General features: G+C 38.3%; 1 protein-coding gene across 5 annotated transcripts in view; it reads left to right on the top strand.

Annotated features, from left to right (window-relative positions):
• ATP9B (ATPase phospholipid transporting 9B (putative)) overlaps positions 1–14,068 on the top strand; it is a 158,897-nt gene extending 144,829 nt beyond the window's left edge. Inside the window, exons 20-30 of one of the 5 annotated variants that reach the window (XR_004061703.1) lie at positions 605–703; positions 3,238–3,327; positions 3,769–3,913; positions 4,247–4,311; positions 4,743–4,898; positions 5,050–5,109; positions 6,296–6,404; positions 8,048–8,105; positions 8,788–8,991; positions 11,488–11,520; positions 12,274–14,068. Coding sequence is in view for 4 of the 5 variants with exons in the window: in XM_030971881.1 (XP_030827741.1) it covers positions 605–703; positions 3,238–3,327; positions 3,769–3,913; positions 4,247–4,311; positions 4,743–4,898; positions 5,050–5,114; positions 6,296–6,404; positions 8,048–8,105; positions 8,788–8,991; positions 11,488–11,520; positions 12,274–12,410 (1,161 nt within the window). In the remaining variant the exon portion in view is untranslated. Of the gene's footprint in view, positions 1–604; positions 704–3,237; positions 3,328–3,768; positions 3,914–4,246; positions 4,312–4,742; positions 4,899–5,049; positions 5,115–6,295; positions 6,405–8,047; positions 8,106–8,787; positions 8,992–11,487; positions 11,521–12,273 lie in introns of all 5 variants that reach the window. The other 4 variants (XM_030971881.1, XM_030971882.1, XM_030971885.1 and 1 more) reach the window with 4 other exon arrangements.
• Positions 14,069–24,033: the final 9,965 nt, after the last annotated feature.

Genomic DNA, 24,033 nt, shown 5'->3' with positions numbered 1-24,033 from the left:
CCTAACTAGTTATCATACTAACAAACCTTCTTGGTGTTAAGGGGCTGAGAGAGCTGTCACACGACGGGAATATAACAACTTTATCCCTTAATCTTTACTGCCTCCTCAGTTCTGCGTGGTCAGTGGGCAGGATCTCTTTGGAGTGTTGGGACTGTAGCTCATGCTCCAAGAATTGCTGTCTCATGGCTTGGCTGCTGCTTCCTGAGACTATCACCAGGGTCACAGACTGTTGTGTTGCATCATTTTGCTGACAAATGTCATCTGTATGCTCACTTTTCTGATCAAGGTAGTATCAGGGCCATAGGGAAAGGATTTTATGCTTCCCCAGAGCTTTACTTTGTCTTCATATACATTGAGACATTGGCCCTTGTGAGAATGGAAGGAGAATGGAGCTGCAAAAAGTAAAGACAGTTCTTTTCTGCTTTGCATACTATTGCAGTAAAAACTATTAGTTAATTTTACTTTAAAATGCACAAGTCAGTATATTTTCTTGGATAACTTAATCCAAAAAGGTGCCAGGGAAAAGTTGGAGAGAGGTGTCATTTAGATTTGGAGAACAGACATACTAATGTCCAAAGAAGTAAACTCTTACATTTTTTTGCAGATATGGATGTTAACAGGAGATAAACTGGAGACAGCAACTTGCATTGCAAAAAGTTCTCACTTAGTGTCTAGAAATCAAGATATTCATATTTTCAGACCTGTAAGTATAGTTCAAACTTTTTTTGTTGGTTCATCAAAGGATTGCTAATAGCAGTGATGCTGTATTCAATTAGTAGCTGGCTGGCTGTTGAAAGTTGTTGGGTTATTGTACTGAGTGTCATTGTAATGGTCAAGCGGGTAGTACTTTGGTTGTTATTCAAGGCAGTAAAATGACAAAGCATTTAAGGGTGTTGTTTTCTAGAGCTGGTGATGTGCTGTTGAAATGTTTGTAGCCATGTGTGGGTGACCCAGGTTCAACACACATTTTACACCCTTCATAAGAGACATAGCAAGATACCTCTAAATAGTGATCTAATAAAGGGGTCTGTGTGAGGTGAGGTGCTGAGCTACTAAGAAACTGTCCATGCATTTAGGCTGTCTGAATGTCATTCTTGCTTGTTTTAGCATTTTCATTGATAGAACTCTTTAGACTCAAGCAGAATTAATCCTGAATGAAACTGTGAACATCTCCTCTGTAAACAGAGATCAAATTGATATGAGAAATTTTTTTCATGTCACTATATATATGTGCATTTTACCAACAGACTGTTTAAGTAATTGTTAGAAAAGTAAACTGAATCTTCTTCTATGTTTTATATGCATGCTATTCACTTGACTGAAGCCAAACAAAAATAGATTTTCCAGACATTGATTGATGCTGTGTGATCAGACATAATGTGTCTGTTTGTTCTAAATGAACCACTTGCACCTACAGAAATAATTATATGAATATAATTTACATGTAAATGTATTTTCTTTTGAAGCATCAGAATGGCAAATTAGGCCCTGCAGACTACTATTTGCAATTAAATTATTAATGCTTCTGATAAAACTTCAGATCAATTTTTGTTGACCTTTCCACATTGTAACACCACAAATTAAGTCTTCCTGAACAAAATGTATTTAGTTGAGTCAGATTTTTATTTTCATTACCTTGACTGGTAATAAGAGATCAGCATAAAACTGTGTTAACTTAGAATACGCAGTTTTAAATTAGTTAGAAAACACATTTATACAGAATTACTTCTGTGGTTATACTTGTTGCAAAGAAATAACTACTGCATTAATGTAAGAAAATATCAAGCACTATAACACTTCTACTGTAGTTATAAATTAAAACGATAAAACCTTTTGCTACTCTCTTTCCAAAAAGCTGTGTTTTGTTTTTAACAAAACTCTTTATTCTTAGAAGTTTCAGCTTCTATAGTTTGTAATTCTGCAGGTATTTACAAATTTAAAAAAAAATGCGTTCTGTTAGGTTGAAATGTAGGACAGAGAGGAAGATCACTGCTCATCAGTGTGCACAAGTGCTGACATCTCTTCATCTCTGCAATGCAGAAAGAATGTACTAGGCCAACACAGTCTGGTCTTCCTAACAGCTGTCAGACAAGGAGGTTTCTCTTTTCGTGCTTAATTGTGGAAAAGAAGGAAAAAAAATTCTGAATTGGGGCATGTGTATGAGTTTTTCTCTTTGCAGGGGCTTTTTAATGTAACTCAAATTTTATGGGTAGTAGAGCCCATCTGGAGAGAGAAAGGTTCTTTGAACTGCATCAGGCTGGGTAGTTGTGGGTCAAGGACAAGACTTCATATTCAATGTCATTAAGATTCATATATCTTAGAAGTTATTTAATCAATGTGATCTGTTGACAGAGACAAAATTAAAAGTGTAATCAGACCTTGTGTTTTATTCTGTGCTTGGAAGTTTGTCTAGCATGATACCTCTAAAATACATTGATATTTATTGGGAAAAAAATTAAAAAGAAACAAACAAAAAACCCCGCCAAAAACCACAAAACAAACAAAAACTCCCCCACCACCACACCCAAACCTGCCAGTCTCCTCAAAATCTGATTATAATTTCAGTTTTTCATATTCTGTTTATAGTTCAAAACCTTCTAAAATGCATTTAGTAACATTTGACTGTTTTTTGCACTTCACAGCTGGGCTTTTCTGAAGCAATTATGTAAATTTTTAAAATCTATGATGTAATTCTTTCATGTTATGCCTCTTGATCTTGTCTTCAGAGTCATGCAAGATCCAAAAGGATTAGTACTAATGAGCATCTTTATGTCCCTTTGAAATCTGTGCCTGGTTTTCCTTCCTGAAACTGAAGGAACAATTAATAGGGACACTTTATATTATTCTAAGAGCATATTTTGCTGGTTAATAAACCAAAACAATTGAGGTTTGCTTGGGAAATTTTTATATTTTTCTCTAGACCTGCCAGGATGAAAAGACTCAGGCCAGTTCAAAATTCAGATATTTTAATGTCATTAATTCAGCACTATTTTAGCCCTAGCAAACTTTGGTGAGGAACCATTTAAGCTGCCTACATAGATTTTACTTGTTTGAGGATTACTCTGTCAATTCACAAGGCTTGAGGCTTATAGTAAAATTCCATGGGTATTAGACTTGCAATGGGATAAAACCCTTGAACCAAGGCTTCTGGGTATGAGTTCTCAAAACTTGATTTGTTTAGGCAGGGATTTTTTAAGAATGTAACAAAATCTTTTAACTGAGTGTTTTTTATTGAAGGTTGTCACTCGAGGAGAGGCTCACTTAGAACTAAATGCTTTTAGGAGGAAGCATGACTGTGCCTTGGTGATATCTGGGGACTCACTTGAGGTAAAAACTTGGTTTTGGTCAAATTATTTATAAGCTTATGGTCAGAAAGTAATGTATCAGCATCTTCACGCTCTTTTTTCAACTATTTGCCCATACTTTTAAGTAGTCCTTAGAGATACTTTTGCTTATCACTGAGTGTGAATTAGATGATATATGTTGTAAATGTTACTGGGTTTCTACTCTTCTGTACAGTAACAGAAATGGAATTTGTGTACAGCATGCTTTAGTACTGTCTATTCTCTTAACATCAAAGAACTTTGCTGCTTAATCTTTTTGATTTAAAAAATAAAGCCACAGTCAGGAGAATCTTTCTTTTTTTTCCTTCCAGTTGGATGTTGTACATGGAAAACATCATAAAAAAATCTTAATACTGTGTTTTTGTGTTGGGCTACATGTAATAATATTTAATTGTAAATAAATCCAAGCATTTTTTTCCCTCAGGTTTGTCTGAAGTATTATGAGCATGAATTTGTAGAGCTGGCTTGTCAATGTCCTGCTGTGGTGTGCTGCCGATGCTCTCCCACCCAGAAAGCCCACATTGTGAAACTGTTACAGCACCACACCGGGAAACGCACGTGTGCAATAGGTAACTCTGGGCACAATCCTCCTAGGAAAATCTGTAATAAATGTAAGCAGCAGGTGGCACCACAGAGAAATAACTGAAACAAAACCAGAGAGACCTCTTTACCAACCTTTACCAGCAGCCAGGTATTGCATAGTTATGGTGCAAAATGCCATTCCATGAGAAAGGTATGGTTATCTTCTCTATTCTGCAGGAAAGTCTTGATTACTGAAGTAATTAATCATAAGTCATAGATTAATTGTAAGAATTTAAAGGCATGTAAGAGGTTTCTCAAGTACTGTAAGGCCAGGAGAATAAAACCTCTGAAGAACTGAATATTGCAGTGACATTTTCCAGGTGATGGAGGAAATGATGTCAGCATGATCCAAGCAGCAGACTGTGGAATTGGAATTGAAGGCAAGGTAATGTTAACAGTTTCACTGTGAAATGTGTGTCACATAGAAGCCTAGTAGAATGTGATTAGAAGCTTTATTCTTAAACAACAGTGAATTGATCATTTCCAATTAAAGTATTCTGCAAGATTATAAGAATGCTTAGTCTTTAGTATTTTTGCTTGTATGTCTTCTGCTTTATCTTTTTAAAAACAGGAAAAATTGTAGTTGTTTCTGTGTAGCATTTACCTGGAAGAAGCAAGAGAAGCAATGAAACTTATTTGTTACAGCACACTGCATCTTAGAATATTCACTAAAAATTGTCGTGTCTCATTGTAGGGTTGATTTTCAAATAAGGCACAAACTTACCTTCTAAAATTAATTATTGCTTAGAATTTTGAAACTTGATATACATCTTTTACACTGGGCTTCATATTTGAAATATTTTTCTTTTTTTCTAGGAGGGAAAACAAGCTTCTCTAGCAGCTGACTTTTCCATCACACAGTTTAAACACATAGGTAGGCTGCTGATGGTACATGGTCGAAACAGTTACAAAAGATCAGCAGCACTTGGTCAATTTGTCATGCACCGAGGCCTTATTATTTCAACTATGCAGGTATTTAAAACTTTTTCTGAATAGTTAAAATCCCTATGTCTTTCTTTGAAATGTCACAAAATCTTAACTAACCAGTATTGTTATTTTTTTCTATATTGTATCATTTTGTATGTAGAATTATATTAAATAATTAATTATCTGCTTTTTCTAGGCTGTATTTTCATCAGTCTTCTACTTTGCATCTGTTCCCTTGTACCAAGGATTCCTAATGGTAGGGTAAGTCAAAGCAACAATAACAATTTCTGGTAATAAATACAGCAAACTAACCAGTTAAATAACACCATGGGCTTGCTGTCATCCATGTTTTCCATGCATTTATCATGGGTACACTACCAAAACCTGGGATGAGTGTACCAAGAGAAGTCACATTATGTTGGTTATGCACTATATGATGGGGGAAGTCTCATTATCACTTCTCTGGAGAGAGGGATCTGCATAGCCTTAGAAGATACCATAGAACTTGTGCACATACAGGGTGAAAACAATAAAGAAAATCTCCCAGACCAGACCAGCTTCAGCTGTCACACAGATTAATGTACAAATCTCAGTGAGAATCACAGGGTTTTGTGTTTAAAATGGAGCTGAAGCTACTGTGAAATTTCCTCCGAGTGTGCACTATCCAACTTTGCCACATAGATTTCCATTCATGTGAATATGTGCAGCATTAGGAGCACCTTGGTCACGTTGCAGCTGCTGGTTTACTAATATGGTCCCCCAAGTTACACAGCTGAGACCTGTGCATATGTTTGTGTTTGTCCCTGTTCTCTGTCCCTATGACCTAAGAGCTTCTTTTTATTCTCCTTGTAAATAGTAACAACTTAAATCAAGAGTAACTTAAACCTTAGTTAAACCATGGTCTAAATACACCAGACTTTGCAGAGGCAAGCAGCAGACCTCTCTAACAGGTTTGCAGAAGCTGTGATAAGTTCCAGGAAAGTACATGTGAAAGTGTGTATCTGGCATGTGTACAACAAAATCCAAAGCCACTTAAAGAGCTGTTAAGACTCTTATTCATCTACCTACCTTCTCCACATTGTCCAGAATATAGTGCCCTTTTTTAAATTCAGTTTTCATTCATCCATCTATAGATGAATTTAAATGTCAGGTTGTCCAAAGTGCAAGTGCACAGGGAGTATGGTAACAGGTGATAAGCTTGGGTGATAGAATAAAGAAATGTGTTTATTGGTTTTGACTGTATAAGACCTCTGTAACTTCTCACAACTGACAGCTCTCAGAACCACAGGAGCAGGTTGCATGTGAAGCTGTGTTGGTAAGCTGCCTAAGTACTGGGGAAAAGAATCAGTTTCATTTCTCTTACATAAACAGAATAATTGAACTCACTGAACTCAAAATTATGTCATACAAAAGTGTTAATGTGTGTTCTTCCTTTCTCCTAGGTATGCAACCATATATACTATGTTTCCAGTCTTCTCTCTAGTATTGGATCAAGATGTGAAGCCAGAAATGGCATTGCTATATCCAGAACTTTATAAGGATCTCACAAAGGTATGAATGTCCTCAGTGCTCAGCTACAAACAAATGCTAAAATTTCCAGTGTGCAAAACTGGGAATTGTTGCAATCATTTTTATAAGGTATTCCAAGCAAGACAGATTGCATAACTATTGCCAACTTCTGTACTATTAAAATAATCCACAGTACTAAACATTTCAATCATTTTTATTAATACATTTCTCTAGTCACCAGTGGCTGTACTGAAATAATTCAAACCTGAAGGTATGTTGATAAAGCAACCTTCACTCTGGCCCCAAAATCTCTCATGTGGAGTTATTTATGTTTACATTTTCACATCTTACTTTTCCATTTTAATTGGTAGATGAATTTATAGATTTATTTTTTCTTAACATGCAGAAATTACTGCTGATGTCTCCAAAAACTCTCTTATTTTAAATAGCAGATATTTATAACTGAGATATCTGAACTCAATCATCCATGGATACTGCTTTCTTTGTGTTTGCACATATTTGCAAACAAAGTTCATAATTTTGTTACCCACAAGAGTGAAATAAAGCTCAAGATTCTGTTTTAATAAGCTTTTTGAAAACCACTTCTTCTCCATCCTTAGCTGTCAGCTAGGAAAGTTATGATCCAAGACAGAAGCAGACGGTCTTTTTTAGGGATAGTAAATTCTTCAAAGATGTTTCTAAAAGTTCAGAAGCAGACTCTAGTTAAAGACTCCAGTTCAAAATTTTCTGAGTCTTTGTCTTTTTAATTGCACTAAATTAGCTATTACCTATGTTAATCTGGGATCATCTTTTTTCCTCTGTTGGAGATCTTGGTTCTTTCTCTGCTTGAGAATCTTTGAAGTTTTTGAGATTTCAGTCCTTTATCAAACTCCAAAAAGCATGGCCTTCACCTGCTAAACAGAGTCATAAGCTTGCCTGTGGAAAGCTGTTCACAGAACTTGGAACTTGCTGCAGTAATGAAGAAGTGCTGATTCTTGCCTGTTCTAGATTGTTCCTTTTTTTTGTGGCAAAATGGCTGCTTTGTTTGCCACTTTATCCTTTAAAATGTGTATCTTTTCAACTCTTCAGTTCTAACATATTTCATCAGTACCCTCACAGAATGCAAGAGTCATATCACATGTACAGAATTTATTCTTTGATTTTTGCTTATATTTCGGTCTCTACCATTCACAATCAAAATATTTAAAATTTATATGGTAATAGTTACTTGCTGAAAATTTGCAGAAGTCATAAATTTATTCTGTGGAAGCAAATGGGCAGTTTATCCAACATTTAGAAGTTATTAGTAAATAACTGCAAATTTGCTTAAGGTTTTGGTCAGTAGGTACAATACTTTAGTTGTTTTGAAGATTACATTTTACAAATAAAAAATAAATTAATTTTTCTGTATTTGTCATTCTGAAAACCAGCCAGAGCATTGCAAGCTAAAATATCTCTTCTGCTTAAGGCCTTAACTTCTTACTCCCAAATTTAGGCTTTGTGCAATTTCTATACAAGCTTGAAATGAAGAATCATAAAAGCAAGTAGAAGCTTTGTAGCCTTTATCACTTCAAATACCACTTATTTTACTTGTAAAATGTTTCTCTAGCAATGAACTATATATGAGCTGAGTAGATTTATTTTTTTTAATTGTGTTTAACTGTCCTCTCACATGTTTCCCTTAGGGAAGATCTTTGTCATTTAAGACCTTCCTCATCTGGGTTTTAATCAGTATTTACCAAGGTAGGAGAGAGTCCTAATTTTGCTGAACTGAGAAATTTTTGTCTGCTATTAGCAATATTGTTTTTCAGCTGCAGGTTGAATTCCCAAAGCTTAGCGTTTCATCAGTAGTTATATATATTGCTTTCTGTTTATCTCGTAAATCGATATTCCTGTAGTGTGCCAGGCCTATTCAAAACACAGCATGATTGGTTTTTTTATTGGTGCATGTCGCCTAAAAAAGAACATGTTTTTAATTAAATGCTAATCCAGAAAAATTTTAATGAGTGCTTATCACATTGCATGTATTTACACAGTAGTTTTCTTTCATTGAATGACAGAAGTACTGTTGAAGAAATCTGAATTATGTAATCAGTTGAAAGTAATTACACTTTCAACAATATCTCATTTATTTGTAGTACTTGACAAAATGAGGTTAATTAACAGTTCATCAGATATATTGCACTAAAAGGTGTTTAATTTTCTAATAGCTTTATTTCTGTATGGCTTTACTTTGGTTGGCTTATTTCACATGTACAAAGTACAGTAAATATCCTTCTTTTAGAAAGATCAATGTTTTAAAAATTACTGGCCAAATTTTCATAATGAGCAATCAAACGTTCAGTGTGCAGTTGTAAAAGCTGGTACAGTGAAATTTCACTGCAGGGTGCCTTGCCAACCTTGTGTGCCTCTGCACCCCATGCAGGTGGTATTCTGATGTATGGAGCCCTGCTGCTTTTTGAATCCGAGTTTGTACACGTCGTTGCCATTTCCTTCACTGCCCTGATCTTGACTGAGCTCTTGATGGTTGCACTGACCATACGAACGTGGCACTGGTTAATGGTGGTGGCTGAATTCCTCAGTCTTGGCTGCTATGTGGCCTCTCTTGCATTTCTAAATGAATACTTTGGTGAGTAAAAGTACTTTAGCAAAGAACTGTTTTGTATCTTTAATAATGTTTTTCTCTTTCCTTTTTTTCAATGAAGAATAGGTGATGTTTTAAAATGCAGCTTTCTTTATAAGAAATATAATTGAGTACAAATTAGGCCCAATTAGTGTTGGGTTAAAATATTCTCTTACCCTTTTCTCCTAGAATTCAACAATCTTTATCCTGTTAGTATGGTATATCTAGATTATAAACTTTAGTCAAAACACTCCTGCCTTTTCCATCCTTGGTCTGATATTGACAGTCCAAATTGCATACTTTATATTGACTTTGAGATTTGCACTATTGAAAATAGATATGGTTTGTTAAAAGTCAGGATCTTTCGCTGAATTGGTGCATTATTTTGCACGCCAGGCCAAGTGGACCTCATTAGATCTAACTCACAAGGCTAAAATTGCTGAAGTATTGTTAGGAAGTGATGCAGCAGCCTAGAAGGGAAGATACATTATATAGGAGCCATTGCTTCATAATTATAGGAAGCTTGTATTAAGCTTGCTTTTCTTTAAGTTTTGGCATGCCATACTGTGCCTTAAGGTACTGATTGTTTACAGTTCACGAGATGAAAGAACATATTTCAACTGCAAATCTTACCAGTCAAGAATCTGAGCATCAAAATAATACCTATTTCTTCTTGGATCGACTTATCCTTTAGTAAAAATAAAGTATCTAGGTGTGATTTTACAAATGTAGCTTACAGAAATATACATAATAGCTTTAATTATACCTCACAAGGAGCAGAATCCAGCTTCTTCTCTGACTTTTAGGATCTGATGAGTACAGAGCTGGCCTTCTTCGCCTGTCATTTCACATAGCAGAATTGAGCCATTACATGGCAGTTTCTAGAAGTCTTACAATTCTGCCTTCACTCTGTCAGTTTCCAGGTGGTCAGTGCTAGGGTAGTGTGTGTGCATCATACCATCATTTATATAATTATTTATTTAATCAGTAAATGCTTCACTGCCTGTCCCAGGTGTTCTAGTACTTCCAAGATTTCTCAGGAGTGAAGAAACAACTCTGCTGGGCTTGGTACTTATTTTGCACATTATTTCAGGTTTGCCAGAGCACCCTTTTTTTTCCTCTGACACTGATGCACAGACACAATAATAGAGATTATTGGGTTGATTTTTGAATCTCCACGTCAAATTACAAATTAAAGGAACAAACAAGATCAGATACAGGTACTTGCACTTGAGTCCAGACTTCCAGGAACTTCATAAAGCAGAGCTTGCAGCTTCACCTTTGAAAGTCTGTAGTATTGGTGACAGCCAGTCCTTCCATCCTTTCTGATGTTGTTCTGTGAAAAACACTTTTAGATGAGGTTCACAAAGGTGTAGAAACCACAGGAACTTTGTTTCTTGCAAACTTTTCCATAAAGGGGAGTGTTTTCCTCTCTGTGCTTGTGGATTTGCTGGGCAAGCCCAAGCGAGTCCAGAAGCGGTTGCATGGCTTCTTGCAACCCAGGGACTTAACTTCACTATTTTTGTATTTGAGAGTACTGAAAAGGCTGCAGTTTCATGAGATTTTGTAAAGATGTATTTTATGTGTGTTACTCACCATTAATCTGAGAAAATGCCTTTCTTTTAGTCTCACTTCTGCTTAATGCTTTATTCTTATTTAATCTGTCCCATTATAACTGGGGGGAGGGAGCTTTTTTGTGTATGTGATGCAGCATAAACCTAAGTGATGGTTTGCAGTTCAAGATATGGAACAACTTTCATGGATCAGGAAAAATGGTCCAGACCAATAATGCTTAACTTCACTTGCAAATAAACTTATTTCAGGGTTTTTTTCAGTTTATTTCAGTGATGTTGCTTATAAGGATCATCTCCTTCCAGAGAAATTATATGATGACATGGCACTCAAATTAGAAAGGCAAAAATACCAAAGGCAAAACAGATACTGTTCTAGAGCTCTGACTCATGAAAGCAAACCAGTTTTTATGTTTCTGAGTTAATTGCACACAGTGGCCTTTTTAGGGTGTCTATGATAGGTTACACAGGCTTTCAGTATGTCTAAGCAGGCTTAGGCTAAAACTGCATAACAAGTTTATACATTGAAATTTAATATACTAAGTATTTTAATGAGCAGAGTTGGAGCAGGAAAGGATTTCTTTATTGCATTTTATGAAGTGAATTTTCATTCACATGATCAAGTTGTTTATACAGTAAATTATACCTTGAAGTAAAATGTAAGAAAAGTGCCAATCTATTTACAACCTTAAAACATGACCAAATATAAAATCTCTATGTTTTCAAAGTGTTTTTATTTAATTGCTGCTTAAAATAATCTGATTGACATGTGAAAGGCAATACTAATCCAGTTAATGCTACTAACATATTTTCCATCTCCTCTTTGTGTAGCTAACCTGTTGGAGTTTGTTGTTGTTTTGGGGGTTTTTTTTGCATAACTTTTGTATTTTCTGTAAAATCTATCCTTTCACTTTCCCTCTTTGTGAAACAGGTATAGGCAGAGTGTCTTTTGGAGCTTTCTTAGGTAGGTGAAGTTTAACTTTTCTTGAAGTTTTGGTTTGGCTTTTTTTTTATCTTTAAAGATTCACTCAGGAGTTGAGAATTTCTTAATATATGCATTTGTAAATAATGGGCAAAACTAAAAGAAAAAAATTATTGGGGTTCTCTGAGTTCTGGGATCTTTTCATGATTTTTAAGTATGATCTAATTATCATAAATAGGGTCAAAGAATTCATTAGCAAATATAGTATGTCAGCATTATTGTGAATTTTTTGTCATAAACAATTATCTTTTCTGTGTGGTAGGTAGCAATATCACTACATTTTTCCTTGAAATATTTGGGCTCTAATTTAATCTCTATAATTTTAAGAATCATTCAGCATAGATGTAAGAAAAATAATACAGAACAAAAGATCCAAACTGGTTGGGAACTTATAGCAGGTAAAAAACATTCTTACTAGTAAAAAAATAAGCTGAATTAACTTTTTATTATGAGAGAGTCGAGCTTTTAAACTGAGAATCTGTTTCCCCTAAAAGTTACTTCAGCTGCACAACAGTGTGAGGACCATAAAGGAACTCTGAAGTTCCTGTCTGAAAAAATAATTTGCGAAAGCAAAAGCCTGAGGTTAACTTTCTGTTGCTTTATTGCCCTTTTTTTTTTAAATTGGACAATAGCATAAGCAAACAATTAAGATACTTTCATTGACTTTGCACTGTGGAAGTTCCAGTTTCCATGTTACTGGCTCCCATTACTTATTTTCCCTTTTTGTTTCTGCAGATGTTGCCTTTATCACAACTGTGACCTTCCTGTGGAAAGTGTCAGCAATCACTGTTGTAAGCTGTCTTCCACTTTACATTCTCAAGTACTTGAAGCGCAAGTTCTCTCCTCCAAGTTACTCCAAGCTTACCTCGTAAAAGTGATTATATTCCTATGGTTTTTTCACTCACACCAGTCTGCAGATTACATATTCACTGTGCTTTAGTGTCTATGGATTCATGTTGGACTAAAGAACCTTAAAAAAACAAATCAAAATTCAAAAGGGATAATGTGAATAGAGCACAAAAAGAGGAGGAAACATCTGAGAAATACAATAACACAGAAGTACACTAACAACTATCAGAGATAAACTAAATTTTCTTTGTGTTGATTTTCTTTTTTTTCTTTCAGTTGTTATGATTATAAAATAAAACCAAATTACCTTTGATTTGACAATGCTTCTGAATGGTTTCATTGCTACTGTGAAGGATCTTTTGCTACTATAAAGGATTTTTTCCAACTGTGTTTATCTTCTGCAAGTTAAATTGAAACTTTTGTTATTTATTACATAATTTTCCATCTTTAATTACTGTATGACTTCCTAATTCAAGCCCTTTCTTTTAATGTTTATATATGGAAAAGTTTATTCATCCATACTTACTCTAACAAACCTAATACCTGTAAATGCCTGTGTCTGTATTAGCAGCTATTATTCCTCATCAGACATTGATTAATATGCACTATTTGAATTATGTACTGATGTCTGCATAGCACAGTATAATTTTAGGAGCTGTTGTCCTATTCTGTACTCTCCATTTCTGGCACCAGTAAATTACAGATGTATGATGTTGACAGCAGTTCTTTAAATGCACATTACAGCCGGGTTGCACAAAAGCTGTTTAAAAATTAAATTATAAATTCTGTACATAATTCCACAGCACTTATTGATCTGTACAGATATCAAAACATGGCTGCTCAGTAAATATGTTTTAAAGTTCTTATTCATTTTGTATTTGTAAAACTGCAAATAGTGTCAAAGTACATTTCTATATATGAGAAGTCCAGTAAACCTTGTATTAGCTAATATGTCTAAATTGCCTTGTAATCTGTTTACTTAGGTTACTCAGGTAAAAGAAAATAAGAGGAACACATGAACATCATGGTAGGAAAATCTTTCATCTTCCAAGTTGTAAATGTTATGGTTTTATAACTTAGTTTGGGTGCAAACTTATAAAAAAAAATCAAAACATTTTTTGCTTGTAAGCTGTCAGAGTTGAGTGTCTTGGTTGAGTTATGACACTTTATCACACTGAAGATTTGTTCCAGAAACTCAAATACTCTGATGCAATCTGAAAGGTCCAAATCTTGCACACTGTACTGGCAAGTAGGATATATTAATTTTCTATCGTGATACAACTTTGCTTTCTCACGAAGTACATATAATGAATTTGGCATAGTCTGTTAATCAGAGGAAAGGAACAACACAACTATTCATGCTGTCTTTATTAAATATTTACATGTGTGTTTTTAAAACCCACTTAATATGGATGTCATTTTTATGTTTGACTGTATGCCTTTACAACATAATTCCTTGTTTAGTCTCTTTTCCCTTATGCCATTATTACTTTGGATGAGTAATATTTAAGTGATAATTATAACTACTTCCTGGGAGAGCAGAGGAAATGGATACAGAGCTATTTGGATTCCACCCCATTCCATTAATTTCTGTTTTCAAAGTTTTTCTAACTAGCTATTTATCTGCTTTTTAAATTTTCATTCCTCATTATAAAAGCAATAAAGCCTAATTTCTACCAAATATTAGTGGTATATGTATTAAATAAACTACTGAAGTAGAGTTTCCTTTAATTACCCAACATCACAGATTAGTTTGCTCTGTCCCTCTGTGAACTCGATTCTGTAAATCCCCACAAGATGTCACTGTTCTTGCATATTAGTAGGAGCCTTTCTGCATTCTGAGTGGTTTTGCCAAGATGCTCCTGATTTACATTTTTAGCTTAGGTCTGTGGTATTTTTGTCACTGATTTGCTTTAGTTTTTTCTTTTCCCCAATAAGTGGTGATTACTTTCAAACAAATAAGAAAGTCACTGTGTGCAGTTCTTCTGAAATGTTGGTGGCCTTTGCTTCAGACCTTTTTGTCTTACACGTTGTGGGCTCACAACCATATGCGTAAGATTTGGGAGATAAGCACAAGCTCAGAGTTGGTTGTCTTTCATCTATACATCACATCTGTGAAATTAGGCAGAAAATGGGGAAAAAAAACCAGAAATAGAACTAACAGCATGAAAGTGATAGTGTTACTGCAGTACATCTGTATGAGACACAATTGTACCCAAGGATAAAGAACTGCTCGGTTTGAACTTAGTGTAGGTATTAATTTTAAAACCCTTAAGGTTAGTGTGATAGCAAATGTATGGTTCTGTACACAGCTATAAGCCTTTCAAAAGTGAAGTCAGTTCTCTAAAGTGCCTGCTTCCTTAGTATTTCCAAAATACAGCAAAGGTCCAGTTTCAGCTCACACTTTGTTTTAAGGCTTGTGGAAGCCTGACTCAAGTCACTTACCTTGCTTTTGAGGTTCAGCTTACATAAACAGATTTAGGCCTTGGCTCTGCAAGTTACACCCAGAAGGACATTAGATTTTCTTGGTATTAAATAAATGTTTACTTTTGAGAGCTCCTATGTCAGATATGTATTTCTGAAATGGTAATCACATCTCTCTGAAAACATATTTGGAAAACAATTTCAGAAGTGGGACAGAATGGAGGAAGGAGCAAGGTGTGACCAGGAAATACATCTTCACCAAAGTAACTTACATAACAATACATGGACCATGTTTAATGAGCGTATGAGCTGAACACCTAGACTTCCAATGTAGTTTGATGGAAGAAGAGAGGGAAAGGATAGATCCTGCAAAAAAGGAGGGTACTGGTAATTATATTGGGTTTTTCTGATGCTATTCCACAATTCTATGTTCATGTAACTGCTGGAAAACATTTTACTACCTAAGATATTAGTTTGCAAATGAAAGATAAATTAAATCCTTGTATCCTTAACATTAAATCTGTAGCACTCGTCCATGAGTGCGAGTGTTTACACCAATGTTCTTATGTTCAAACTGAGCTTGCTGACTCATGCAATCAGAATTCAGCTGTGTAGTATCTCCTGTTTTCTTCCTAAACCTTCAAAGTGGTTGTCAAAAATGTGCCATTGCTTTTATATATACGCTGGAAGTGTTTGTTATCTTGATGAGCAGCTTCCACTCAAGCAAGCCTGTATTACAAGTGTCCTACCCTCCATCTGCAAGAGTGTGAGCTGAAACTTTTCTTCAGTCTCCATTTAAAACATGTCTGAAAGAGGGAGCTTTGCAGTTGGGAACCTTTTTGGACTGGACAGCATTTCTGTAGGTATTTAAGCAAGAATTTTGATAGCCAGTTATGCTGTTCGTCATGAGGCTCAGACAGACAAAGCTTCTGTGGGTGAAGAGGAGGTGATTTCCCCACATATTGCTCTTGCAGGGCTCACTGGAGGGTTCCTTCATCACTGGAGGCTGGGGCTGTTTGAGCCTGATCCACCTGGGGTTGCATATTGACCTCATCCCTGCTGGTGGGCAAGGCCTGGCTCACTGTGCAAATGACAGTATGGATTTCCTCGAGGCTTTGGAGGTGGGCTGTTAACAGAGATACCCCTTTGCCTGCTTCTGCAGAGTTGCATATTCCTGAGTTTTATACTGGCAAAATAATATGAAAGAGGCTTGCATCTGTTTCACACTTGCATCCCTTCACATGCTCAGAGCTATTAACGTGGCTCCAAAACTCCTGCAGGGCAAAGGAATTAATTGCAGATTATGTGGGCTCTGGATGGACAGCTCTCCTTAAAAAATGACAGCCACAGAAGGAGATTAAGCTGTCCCGCTCTTGCCACTGATGCAGAAACTGTTCTTGTAGGTCCTGCTTACGCTGACATCCATTTCAATTTTATCTTCCATGGAGTTTCTCCTTATTTTTGCTGGCCAGAAAAGAAAAAAAAAATGGGTTAGCAGTCTCTTATAATACTTAATTGAATAACCTCTCTGTATCTAGGCTGTTATTATTAACTCAATTGAAAGTTGAAGGCAATCAAAAAAGCCCTTCGATATGTTAGCCCCCTGTAGGGAGGAAAATCAGTACAAGTGAACAAAGATAACACAGATCGAACATTATATGTAAATAAACAGGAGGCACAATGTCTTTAACACTGTGTTAAAAAGCGTAGGAATTTCTTTTGTAAACAAAACACACTTAAAGCGAGATACTTCCCAACAAGTATTAACTACCCAACAGCTGCCCTCAGCAGGGTTCACAGCTGTTATTGCAAGTGGGAATTTGCTCAGCCAATTGCCAACAAAATCCCTCTCAAACAGGCAATTGCACTGAAAGACCTATTCACTACTTCATCGACCAAAACCATAGTTTTGATCAAAATATTTTACAGCAGAGGTGGTGAAAACTGGATGCCATGAACAGAATAATGAGAGCGCACTCTGCAGTGGAGTTGACAAATTCTGCTTTATTCTTCCATCCCTGACCAGGTTTTAGCAGAGCTGCAGCTGAGGTTTCTCCTGATCATAGCCTCCTCCTCTCCTCTAGCATGCTTTCAAAGTGAGATGGTAATCAGCAATATTAAACTTCTAAATTGCTCAAAAAAAAAAAGCAGGCTTGAGTAATTTTGGCTTTGGAATTTAGCCTTTATGCATTACTGAGCTATGAAAAGATCATCATCTGCTCTAAGGAGATACTGTGTACTATAGCTGTGATGCATGATAGGTATTTATGTGCCTGGCTTTATTCTTCTGGCAGTAAACTATCTTTATTTCCTCTGCTTTTGACAAAACTGCTAAGAATAAAAAGAGCTTTGGTTATAATCATGTAGCTTTAAGCAAGCAGTACACAAAATAGACCATTGTAATTCTTATTTGTAGAACTGCTTTCCATTGTTTCTCTATAATATACACATCTAGTTTTTTCCATGGGCCCTCTGTGTTTTGCTCTAAGTTCTAAGCATGCATTTGATTTTGCAAAGTAAACACACGTTGTGTGGAAGCAAATTATAGATAACTACTTCAAAAGTCTGTTGAAAATGAATTCCTGACTGGAAGGCTGGGGGGATGTTAATGGATGAGCAGACCTGTAAGGGGTAAGTGTATGTACATATGTTTCGTATTTATTGCAATTATCTATTGCCTATTTGAAGGAGAGATCTGGGAATTCTCAGTCAAGATGCTCCCCTGGGGAAAAGCTCTATGCTGCATGTGCTCAGTAGAGGAAGATGAGCTGTTGTTTCCCCTGTGTGTAATTGCTGGTTGCTGCCTCCTCTTGCCATTGAATTCCAAATTCATCTGCAGGAACACAGGTACATAGGCACTTCCTCCCACAGCTGCTGCTTCCCAGAGCACCTTCTCCCTTCATTAGGGTACTGACTCTTCCATGACAGTCACTTGAATATGTCATTTGGTTATCTTGATCCCAGCTGAATGGGGTTTATCCCAGCTCTAGAAGGTAATTTTCCATGTGAGTGTCATGAGCAGGACAGGTGACACAGATGTGGTCTAGTACATACTTACACTTATCCAAATGCAACTAAAGCAATTGTAGACAATCTGTGATTGAAAATAAATAAATGCAACAAACCTGAGCACATGCAATTTTATTGTATTCTAAGAAGGAGGTGAAGGGAAACAAAAGCTAATGGCTTTGAAACTTTTACCCTGTGGCTGTAGTGGTTTTGCCTTGCTTATAGTTGCCTTTCAATTTCTTGCATAATCTTCTTCACATGAGAAAATAGTAAAATATTTCAAATTACTAAATTATCAATCTGATTTTTTTTAAATAACCTAGCTGGAGGCCTTCACATTACCTTCCTACCTGTGCATGGCTAGTTTTAATTCTGGTAGGTCCTTTTATATCATTTTTGGTATTATAATACCTGGAGGGTTGAAAGCTGAAAGGAACATATGAGGATATCCATACATTTGCTCCACAATTGGATGTTGTAATGGAGGATGCCAAGATTTAAGATTTAAGAATCTTGAAGTGTTTTAATTTACAATTATTGTATGATTCTATGAAATAAGAGGTGGAAGGAAGAAATCTGCTGCTGACAGCAACTTAGGTTTTAGATGCCCTTAACTTTAGATGCCCTAGACTTCAGAGAAAAAAAAAACAAAAACAAACAAGAAATCCCCATGGCAAATCTTATTTGAAAAAAAAAAAAAAAAACATTTTAAGAAATGAAGCATTTTAAGATGACTATGAGACTCACACCTGAATGTCTGGAACTACTGAGACAAATCATGTTTTTAACAACCCATCTTGGGAACACCTGCCTGAAAGAAACTATTCCCGACAGTCAAAATCCCTTGCATTTCTGCCTAGCTCAGGTATGTCTGGCCCTGCTTGTATGAGAAGATGTTTGATTTCTCCAGGAATGACCAGGTGGGCTGTCACACTACACTTGCATTGTCATGTTACCCTGATAAGGGCAACCACAGCAAGGTCCCTCTGTGCTTTGGTTCAGCTGTGCCCACTGGAATGTTGGGACACGGGTGGAAGAAGTCCCCAGCCCGAGCCGTTCTGCAGTTGCTGAAACAATTGACTTCTGTGTAAACTGGTTTGTAGTGCTGGAAGGGAAGTAGGGAGGAGAAAAATAAGCTCTCTTTGTATAACCAGAAGCAGATTTGGGGGGAGTGGGAAAAGTCAAGCTGCAGTCACATAACCATGCTGCCACCTTGCCATCTGTCCAAAAGCAATTACTTGGAGATGGCAGGTGAGGAGGGAGAGCAAGGTTATAGCTCAGCTGTAACGCAGAGCCAGCCACAGTCACTGATCTGGTATGTGGCAGCACAGGAGTCTTTCTTCTTGACGTGCAGGTAACTCACTCTGCCAGCTCAGACATATCATCACTGTGAGTGATGGAGTTCACTGCTAGAGAAGCACGGAAAGGCCTGTTACAGCAAAGCCTGCCCTAGATGCAGCTACCTCAGGGCATGGCAGCAGAGATGTCCAAAAGTGCACAACTTTACATGTTCTGGTCAAACACTGGAAATGCCTTTGGAGGCAGAAGGCTGGGGAAGAAAATGGGGGAAACTTCATTTTGCCTGAGGCCCAAGAAAAACAGACCCTCACCCCTCCACCCTGTGCTACACTGGACAGTGCAATGGAACCTCCAGACTGTGCCCTGCTGCAGGATCCATGCAGCCCTTTGCAGCTTCCACCTCCCAGCCCCCTGGAGAAAAATCTGAAGGCTGCTTGCAGCTATCTTGCCGGAACCCTGAGCCAAGTCCGTGGGGCTGTCTGTCTGGCCCTGTATCACCCAGTGCTGGGTGTGCAGGCGCAGCCAGCCCCTCAGCACAGCATGCTGCTTGGGCCCTGCACTCTTGACAGGAAGTCACTTGGCATCACCCTGGGGACATCAGGAGATCTCCCTCAGTCTTCCTGCACACCATCTTGGTTCTTGTGTTTTGATAATTTGATTGGGCATGTCTTTGCCCTAGCTCTTCATCAGCACCTTCCATTCCTGCTTGTGGTGTTCTCCTCTGAGTAACCTGGGTGTCTGGGGCCTCTCTGAAATTGCAGCCTGCTGATCTTGTAGCTGTTGACTCAAGCACGACACATCTGCATGTGGGTCAGGGCTGGTGACTACAGTCAAGACTTCATTTATTTGTGTTGTATTTATTTTTAAAGATGGGACACAAATTCCATGAGAGAGACTCATTTGGTGATCATGTGAAGAGAATGACCAGGCAGCTGCATGTGGCTGAGCTGCTTTCTGGCAAGCTGCATTCAGTATATGCCAGTATATACTGGCAGTAAGGGAGGAATTTTGGAAGGAAGACACCAGATAGAGCCCTCCAGCAATTCAAGGAAAACATGAAAAACAAAGGCTTCTCTATAGTCTTTCTTTTACCTGCCAGTCCTGTTTGAGTCACAGACATCTCACAGCTCCTCTTCTTTGTGTCCCTCCTTTCTTGGTTTGATACTTTTCCCAGGCATAAAAAATGTGGGAACTTTATCTTTTCTTTAGAGAAAGAAAAAATGGGAGCTGCTTGCAAGTCTGAAATACAGCAGTAAATCAGTTTCATGTTACACAAATTTCAATGAGAATATCAAAACCTGAGGCAGTAACTAAGAATTTGAGATGTGAGGTGAGTCAAGGGGGAAAGCTAATAATTTCCATTGTTTTGCCCATGCAGCAATTTATATTCCCAGTCTATTCCACCAGAAGGACTGGTGATTTTAAAGGATACTATTTTGAAGATGTTTGTTTTGTAAGTGGGAGCCTGGTTTCCAAAAAAAAAAAAAAAAAAAAAAAAAAGCTAAATAATCCGTGTACAAGTCTTCAGTCTCTTGAGTCTCTTGATTAATCTTAAGCTGGGCAACCAAAATGATCAGCAGGAAGGGAATAAACCATAGTACATGAGCAGCAAATAGATAATAGTGTTGGTAGCACATTACAGAGCTGAGTAGGATGCTGTAGATAATGATACAGGTTATTCAGAGAGAGAGAAAGACCCCCTTTACAAGGGAAGAAGTTTTGCTGCCATAGAATGAATTGAAGAGAGAAAATAAAACAAGTAATAGTGAGAGAGTGAGGTGATAGGGCTAGGATTAGTCTGTGAGGAGAAAGGTCCTAGGATGTCCCTGACATGACTTGGGAGGAAAGAAATATTACCTTTTTCTTAGAAGGAGGCAGAATTTTCATCAAGGTGGTAAATCTATTGATTTAAAATCTCTGACATGGGGGGGGCTCAACAGTGTCAATTACACATGGCATGAAGGAAGGATTTCTTCACTTTTAACCTGAGATTGATCATCCTTCTTGTTTAAGGCACATCACCTTAGGGACTGCTTCACTTGGATTCGAATTTTTTTACATGAAAATAAAGTGTGAATTTTTGCTATATTCAGACATGGTCACTCTAGAAGTTATCTGGTTAACTTTGGCGTAATTCCGTACCCATCACTCAATTTTCTTCTCATCCTCCAGATTACTGCAATCTCACACAAATATGTGCACCTCTGAGTACAGGAAACACACCTGCAGAGGCTTCTGTCCTGCTCACAGCTCTGCCTTGGTGCTGTGTCTGGGCAGGTTTGAGCCGGTGTCCTGCTGCTCTGCTCCTTCCCTTGTCCCAGAGCTCCCAGGAGATCAGCTCTTTGTTGTAGCAGTATTCCAGCCCACGAACTGCTCGAACTCCTGTTCGTCTCGTCCATGGAAAGCACGGCCAGCACTGTCAGAAGTGATTCGTGTGGAACTTAAGAGACAGAACTGAGGCTTCTTAGCACAGTGTAATGACCGAAAGAGCTGTACACTCGTTCCAGGGAGCCAGCACTGGGGAGATAATGTCTGTACAAGCTCTCCATTTCAAGCCAGTTTCACAGCCACCAGCCCCTTTCACCCAGTGGGAAGCAGTACCTGCATTGTTTCCCTTGCCGTTCAGCATCCCTGCTTTCCAAAGGTGGGCTCGGTTCCAGTTTGAATGACTGATTTTTTTTTCAGTAGATAATCGACAACATCAATAAACATGGAGGGTTTTGCTTTAGTCCATTTCCAAAGGCAAGTTTCTTGTGAAACTTTCTGGTGTTTTTATACAAGCCAGAAGAGGGCAATGCAAGCCAACAAATAAGTAAAATTCCACATTCATGGTCATCACAACCAAGGAAAAAAGATCCTTCTTTCTAGGCATACAGTGCTCGTTTTCTAAAACTGTTTCCACAGTATGGGGGGAGTTTCCTGATCGGTAAAAATTTTAAATTTTTAAATCCTTAAATTTTTCAGATGACCCAAAAATCTGTTATGTAAAGGGTTTCTTTCCAGTTCAGTCACTGTTAAACACAATCACCACAAGTGCTGCCACTGAGGATGCAGTCTCAGTGACAGGCTAATTTATTTACCAATGGGGGTATTGAAAGGTGAAGGTACTTCTGCCAGCAGTCGATCCAGGCTACCTTCAAACCAAAGTCTTGGGTATTCAGAGCCCTCGCCCTCTGAGGCAAGCTTGTGGTTTTTATTGAACTTTCAATTGGGTGAAGGGAGGAGAAAAAGCCCTTAACACCCCACAAAGGGTGGTGTCTGGATGGTGGAGGCGTCTGGGTCAGGACAGACTTTGTGTCGGGGCCCTCATTAACCACTTTTTGTCAGATTTGCTGACCACTAGTGCCAAGCATCAGAAGCAACATGATCCCATGTACCTAGCTGGACATGGATCCTAGCAGGACATGCTCCTAGCAGGACAGGATGTTTCATCCCAGCAAGACACCCCCCTCCTCACCGATCCTGAATCAACGAACTCTGCAGGGCTGCTCTGCCAGACCCAGCGCTGTGATGTGGTCTCTGAACTGAACCAGCATTCTGGTAGCCCTTCCTCTGCCTTCTGCTGCTTCACTTCAGACCTTCACAACAACATTCCTGGAAGACCCTCATTACTAAAATGTGAGCCCATGCTTTGGCCCCTCCACATTTATCCCAAACAGATAACTCTCCCTGCCTTTACCCTCCTCTGATCTGCCACTGATACCAACCTTAAATGCTGTTCATCCAAGACAACCCCAGGACATAAGATGTCTTGCACTGGGCTTTGTACCCAGGCAGTGGATATCCTTCAAATGCCTCTGCCAGACTAAGTTTTTCCCTGAGGTCACCAAGTCTAGCTAGCCATGAACTCTGAACAGAGGGGATGCTCCTGCATGTGTATGTGCCCATGCATGCACAGTTTCTGAGGTCTCAGTCTGCCCTATCCTGTGGGTCACTCTATACCTCTTGGCACTCTGAGAACAGTGACAGGAGCTCCCAGGTCTGTGTATTGAGGGGGCTCTGCAGCCCAGTGACCAGTGAAGGAGCTTTCTGTGGGAAGGAGGAGAGGCTATGGTGGGTGAGAATAGCCTGCCTTTGTCCTGCTAGGGTTTGCTGGCCGCTTCTGTGAAATTGGTCTGCAGCCACTTCTTGGAGTGCAGCCAGAGAAACTTGGAGCCAAATCCCAGACTTACAGACTTGACAGCTTTGACTCATGTAACTTGAGAAACACCACGAGACTTGCATTGTGGCACAGCTCTTATGGACTGCTCAGGGCATCAGTGCTGGGCAGCAAGCAGGGAGCAGCCCTTGAGCAGTAAACACAAGCGGCTTCCACCTCAAAGACTCACCTCTGGTGACAGATTCCTCAGCTGAAGTCCCAAAGGCAATTTCTGTGAAACAAGTCTGTGAAACAATCCCTTGAAACAATCTTCAGCTCCAGTCTTTAGTCTGTCTTTTCACACCTGCCTTCCCCAGAATCAGCCTGGTGGACAGACCCAGCTCTGGGAGGTTGTTCTGCCATTGCTCTGCCTCGTAGCTTAACAAAGGCTTTCCTGTCTGCACAGCTCTGTCCATGCAGTTCTCTCTTGCACCACGTGCACATCTGTGGGCAGCCTCCTTCTCATACACCACAGATAAGAGGTTTCTTTAATAGTTTACTCAGTGTGCTTAAAAAGCAATCTGAAATTTAATTGGACTCTCAGAAGGAAGAGCGTAATGAAAGTCCTGGAAGCAAAGGCGAAGAGATTAATTTGTACCATCTTCATGGTTTTCTGTAACTGTTCCAGGCCTGTGTTTGATATATCGGCATTAACTTGATGTGGAAGAGTCTGTTGATGAGACCTGAGGCACAGTGCAGACACAGAGCCTGGTGTTAGGAGATTGTGGGGTTTCACAACACCCGTGGTTTCACTGTTGCGCCAGAGCACCATTTAG

Source organism: Camarhynchus parvulus, chromosome 2, assembly GCF_901933205.1.
Source record: "Camarhynchus parvulus chromosome 2, STF_HiC, whole genome shotgun sequence".
NCBI lineage: Eukaryota > Metazoa > Chordata > Aves > Passeriformes > Thraupidae > Camarhynchus > Camarhynchus parvulus.
The sequence above is the reverse complement of the archived record's forward strand: the minus strand, read 5'-3'. Positions and strand labels throughout refer to the sequence as shown.